At 35.9% G+C, this 6170-nt stretch overlaps 1 protein-coding gene across 1 annotated transcript; it reads right to left on the bottom strand.

Annotated features, from left to right (window-relative positions):
- Positions 1-1001: 1001 nt before the first annotated feature.
- On the bottom strand, positions 1002-5875 carry LOC104115789 (catalase isozyme 3). Its single transcript, XM_009626493.4, has 8 exons — positions 5730-5875; positions 4770-4866; positions 3494-3771; positions 2047-2823; positions 1669-1758; positions 1500-1567; positions 1326-1419; positions 1002-1237 (listed from the first exon to the last, which is right to left on the bottom strand). The coding sequence occupies exons 1-8, from the start codon at positions 5742-5744 to the stop codon at positions 1178-1180; spliced, it is 1479 nt and encodes a 492-aa protein (XP_009624788.1). The 5' UTR covers positions 5745-5875; the 3' UTR covers positions 1002-1177.
- Positions 5876-6170: the final 295 nt, after the last annotated feature.

Below are 6170 nucleotides of genomic sequence, written 5' to 3'. Positions count from 1 at the left end.
ATTAACACATAGCGGACGTTCATGCTAAAAGTTCACAATATACAACGCCAACTTTTACTAGTGATTCCATATTATTGAAGCAAATAAAAGGTCAACTGACCATATGAGCTACACAGCTTTTACAGGCCTTAATAATCTCGGTATTCTTTTTCCATCCCGTGGCTAATGATATTATGCCCTCTGGTTAAATGCTAAAGAATCAGATTGGGTAGAATTCAAGATACTTGTAGCATTTTTCTAGTTGTTTGGCCAAGTTTCTAAAATTTGCTTATTTTATGAAGTGCTTTTTTTAAAAGTGTTTTTCAAAAAAATATTTTTCGTAACAAATAATTTGTGTTTGACTAATTAATTTGGAAAACACTTTTGAGCAACAATTAGTGTTTGGCCAAACTTTAAAAAAGTGTTTCTAAGTGTATTTTCTGAAAAATACTTTTCAAAAAAGTGCTTCTGAAGAGAAGCTACTTTTTTCTGTTTCTCAAAAACTGCTTCTGCTTCTACTCAAAAACACACTTTTTCCTTAAAAAAGTTTGGCCAAACACTTTAACTTTGAGAAAAAAACACTTTTGACCAAGAAAAAAACTTGGCCAAACAAGCTAGTCAAGCTTTTAAAATCAATTTATTTTAATAAGTGCTTTTTTTCAAAAATTAATTAGCCAAATACAAACAATTCTCACCAAAATCACTTTAAAAAAAAAACACTTCTCAAAGAGGCTAGACTTGACCAAACAGGCTAGAATCACATTGTGTAGAATTCAAAAGCTGTCACTTTGTACATAACTATTATACACAGTTCAACAATTAAACTGTTCCAGGTAGTAACTCCTCAGTGACTAGGAAAGTCTTCGACGCAGCCTTAAACGATGCCGTTTACATTAGATAGTAAGGACAGCTAAATTTAAGGAACAAAGGAGAGTAAAGTCCACAGCTGGAGTGCAAACAATTTTAACCTGTTAACTCGACGAGCGAAACAAGGTAGAATTGAGTGAAAATGATAAAGATACTTGAACAAACTACTTTCACTTTATTCAGGTAACAACGTCAGAATAACACAAGAAAGTTTGTTTGGTACAACATACAACCCAATCACCAAAACAGTATACTCTACCAAAACAAACATTGATTTTCTTGGATTAATCCTTCAGCACAGCAACATATTTGAAATATACTACTATCAGCTTCACATTGTGGGCCTTATGTTGAGACGGGACGCGATCTTCTGACCAAGAGATTTGTCAGCCTGCACCATATTCATGCAATACATTGTTATCTTTCTGTCGCTGGATATACGTGGGACTAAAGAAACATCTAATGGAAAGGACTCAGACCTGTGACCAGTATGAAATCCAGATACTGCGTATCTCATGAGTGACTCGAGGATCGGATAGAGCATCAACCCATCTGCAGATAAATCTTTCTTGCCTGCAATAACAAGGCCACCAGATAAGCAATTGAGAGGGTGGAAAGTTGGTGAAGTTAAAATAGCAAAGGAACTAAACTACCTGTCAGGCGCCCAAGATCTGTATCTCTCTCCCGGCTGCTTGAAGTTGTTCTCTTTTTCAACGATGCACTGCAATAGATGACAGCGTCAATTCATTACGGTTTATGAAAATCAACTTCACACCAAAATCAAGCTTTTCGACATGAACAATAAAATAAACAGATCATTACCTTGTCGCGCTTTCCAGTCAAGACACGAAGAGGAATTGGATACTGTTCTGCATGACGACAAGGATCAAACCTTGAGGGGAAATAGTTGACCTGAGAAAGCATACAGCATCCAGTTAAAAAATGAAAAGAATTAGAACTATCCACATATCCACCTTTAAAGAAGGTGTGGGAACCAAAATTCACAACATCGATTCATAATCGACCAAGTACCTACTCCTGCCCTCCTAAGTTCACATAGACATAACAGAACAACTAATCTAATAAGTGAATAACGATGACTCCTTTTATTCCTTTGTGAAATGGATAAACATTTAAAATTTTGCAATCCACTAAAAAAATTACTACACCAACAACTTGTGTAGGAAGGGTGCACTATACCTCTTCATCACGGTGCATGAAATTCATGAAACCTTCATGGTGATTATTGTGATGAGCACACTTGGGAGCGTTAGCTGGGAGCTGCAGATAGTTTGGCCCAAGACGGTGTCTCTGGGTATCAGAATATGAGAATATCCTAGTCTGGAGAAGCTTGTCATCTGAATAGTAAACACCAGGGACAACAATGGCAGGGCAAAAGGCAAGCTGCTCATTCTCTGCAAAGAAGTTATCAATATTCTTATTCAATACCAAGCGACCAACTGGCTGCAATGGCAAGATGTCCTCAGGCCAGGTCTTGGTTACATCTAGGGGGTCAAAGTCAAATCTGTCTTCATGATCAGGATCGATAATTTGGATGAACAGTTTCCACTCTGGATAGTTTCCAGCAGCAATTGAGTCATAGAGATCCTTGGTGGCGTGACTATGATTTGCTCCTCCTACCTTAATAGCATCGTCCTCCAACAAGCACTTGACTCCACAAGTTGGCTTCCAATGGAACTTCACATAATGTGCTTTCCCAGCTTTGTTGATGAGCATGTAGGTATTAACACCGGAACCTTCCATGTGCCTGTAATCTTGTGGGACACCGAGATCATCGAACAGGAAGGAGAACATATGCAGACTTTCTGGATGATGAGAAAAGAAATCAAGGATCCTCCAGTTCTCCTGAATGTGGGACTTTGGATTTGGCTTCAGTGCATGAACCATGTCAGGGAACTTCATTCCATCACGGATAAAGAAGACAGGGAAGTTGTTTCCAACCAAATCAAAGTTACCCTGCAGTACAAAAAGGCACACAAGCAGAAATATGCAAATTTCAGTACCAACAAAAAATAAATTAGAGAACAACAGATTCAACAAAAATAATCCATGGAAGCAGCACGTTCATGTTCAGCAAATACAAAAGCAGCACCTTCGTTGTTCAGGAAACACACGGTGGCCTTTAAGTAAATGGTTATTGCCACCACAGGAAAATCATAAGGAATAGAACAGGGAAGAGAGGACACTCGATACTTTGCTGATTTTGAACATTTAACTTTAACACGTAAAAGATCAGCATTTCTCTTTAACAAGTGAATACTCCCTGTTGATATCATATTTGTTCACATAGGCACAGAGGGTTGATGTCTAAAATTACTCGGAAGGACCAAACATATGGAAAATCATGCAAATTAAGCATTACTAAAGGCTGAAATTGAACCACTTCTCATATAGAATACTTAATGTTTCAATTCTTAGTTTCCAAATGGTCAACGCTTGATGCTTCAATGTTTTTTTTTAATAAATCAATTGCTAATTGCAGTCAGCAATCCCGAGAAATGAAATATAAGCTTGGTTTCGGACAACGCTCTCATACAGCTTAACAGGCATACATTCAAGGATACTAAAGAATAACAATCTGACTAGAAAAACAATGCAAGAAAACCTAGCTCTGATTGAAAATTACCTCTCTGGTGTAAAATTTTACAGCAAATCCTCTGGGGTCCCTGAGGGTTTCAGGGCTTCCACGCTCGTGGATAACAGTAGAGAACCTCACAATAACAGGTGTCTGGACCCCAGGAGCTCGGAGAAAATCAGCACATGTAAGATGGGTAATATCATGTGTGACCTCAAAGAAACCCTTGGCACTGGCACCTCTGGCATGAACAACGCGCTCCGGAATTCGCTCACGATCAAAATTGGCAAGCTTCTCCACCAGATGATAATCCTCAAGAAGAATTGGCCCTGCCAAAAAAACAACGAGTTTCAAAATTCTTCACCCATTGCACATAATCCACTAAAACTGGAAAATGTTGCAAACATTACTATGATGTCTCTAAAACTGCAAATCAGAGATTTTTTTTGTACTGATCTCATGAGAAACACCTTTAATACAAAGGACAAATGGCATGAATTGAAATATAGAAAGAGTTCTTTAGCACTTTAATCAAGTTCTACCAAGTTTTGCCTGATTCAAATTATTCAAATGCCATAGAAATGGAGAGAAGTGACGATCTTGACCTTTCAACCGTACAAGTTTTCCTTTCTTATTACAATGTTTACTGCTGAACATTATGGACGATCAAGCATCAAGCTAACCACATGTTTAGATCTAGCTCCTACTCATACCATGTTAATTATTTCTTTAAAAGAAAAGTGAAACATCATTGCAGATGTCCAAGAACAAAAAGAGTAAAGCAAATTCTTAGTTGTCATTCTACAACTGATCATCTAGATCACACTTTTTCCATCTGAGCATCAGAAGGACCAAATCAGGCTAACAAAATAAGAAACGCAGTTCCTGTTTGCTTATGCATTTATGTATTCATAACGATTAACGCAAACCGGCTGATGCATTCACCTTATACCTGATTTAGAAATACAATAAGGAAGACATGCACACAGAGATGACATGTACTATATTGTCCTAACCTCTATCATCTTAACCATTAAAGTAACAAACCAAATGTATCTCCCTAACTTCAAATTATATGTAGTAAAACATTAAGGAGAAACTCATCACATCTAAAACAGCAAAGATATCATACTGGAATTTGGTTTCCCACACCCTTTTAAAAAAAAACAAGTTAGAAGGGATAACTGTTCCTATCAGCGTCCGTCAACCATTTTTTTTTTCACAACCCTCTTCCGTTATTAGCGGGGAATATGGTCTTATACTAAATATTAAAATAAAAAAGAATATTTTACACACCAGAAAAAAAGGTGAGAGAGTAAAGAAGTACCTCTAGTTCCAACAGTCATGGAAGAGTTGTTGTTCCACACAGGAGCACCGGAATTAGTTGTCATGAAGGGGGAATTGTTAGCGCTTGAAGGACGATACTGCGTCAAAATTTCACAATCGTTAACCATGAATGTCATGTACACATACAACAACAACCCAGTATAATCCCACTAGTGGAGTCTGGGGAAGGTAGTGTGTACGCAGACCTTACCCTACCCTGGGGTATATAGGCTGTTTCCGATAGACTCTCGGCTCACTCCATCCAAGAACTCCCCTTGGGGTGACTCTGAACTGACAACTTCTTGGTTGGAAGTGGAGAGTTCTTTACACATACAATATAAAGAAAACCAAATATCCATCGGGAAAAAAACTCATAATTCTAGCTCTATCAATTTCCAAAACCTTAAATAATAATAATAATAATAATAATAATAATAATAATAATAATAATAATAATAAGCTAAATTAATTTTACAAACATCCATACGAAACCATAACAAAACAAGAAAACAAGGATTAAAAAAATGAGTCTTCTCAAGATCAAACTATACACACATACACACACTCAAATCAACAAAAACAATTCTAAATAAAAATTAAATTAATTTCACGTGTATCCTCACCGCAAACCATAAAATAAGGATAAAAATGCCAAATTAAATCCAAAAAAAAAAAAAAAAAAACTCAAATCAAGAAAAATAATTTGAAATAAAAACTCAATTACTTCGCGCTCATCCTTGGAGAAACCATAAAGGAAACGAGAAAAACGTACAACGAAAAAGCTTCGCAGGAAAGATAGCAGTCTATGAATCAAATGAAACAACAAAAAGAAAAATCATTTTTTTAGAAAATCAAAAGAAATCTTATGCAATCATACAGATCAAATTATAAAAAACAATCAGCAAAAAAATAGATATCGAAAGCAAAGGATTTTTCTTTCGAATAGAGATTGAGAGAATACCTTGTAGGGATCCATGGCGAGATAAGAGGAAAAGAAGATTTTCGTCGAGAGAGAGAGAGAGAGAACCGAAGAAGAAACTCTCAGTCGTGTGGGCAATCTGTTTTGGAAAGAGCAAATTTTATTATTTATATATAGAGGCGTGGGGTCATTTTCAACCGCCTAACTCTCCTTTTTGGCTCGCGTTTCTATTTTTCTCATTTTTAAAAATAATATTCATTGCTTATCCACGTTTTTCTTAAATACCACTCTTATTATGAGTTTGTTTTCCTAATTAAAGTGACAAAAAGAATAAAATACGTCATTCGGTTCATAATAAGTAATTAATTTATCTTTTTATTTTAATCTAAAATAAGTATTCATTTACATAATTAAAAAAAATTAATTTTATTATTCCAAAATTTACCCTTCTTTACATATTTCAATATGTCAAGGCAATAATTA

This window comes from Nicotiana tomentosiformis, chromosome 4 (genome assembly GCF_000390325.3).
Source record: "Nicotiana tomentosiformis chromosome 4, ASM39032v3, whole genome shotgun sequence".
Lineage (NCBI taxonomy): Eukaryota > Viridiplantae > Streptophyta > Magnoliopsida > Solanales > Solanaceae > Nicotiana > Nicotiana tomentosiformis.
The sequence above is the reverse complement of the archived record's forward strand: the minus strand, read 5'-3'. Positions and strand labels throughout refer to the sequence as shown.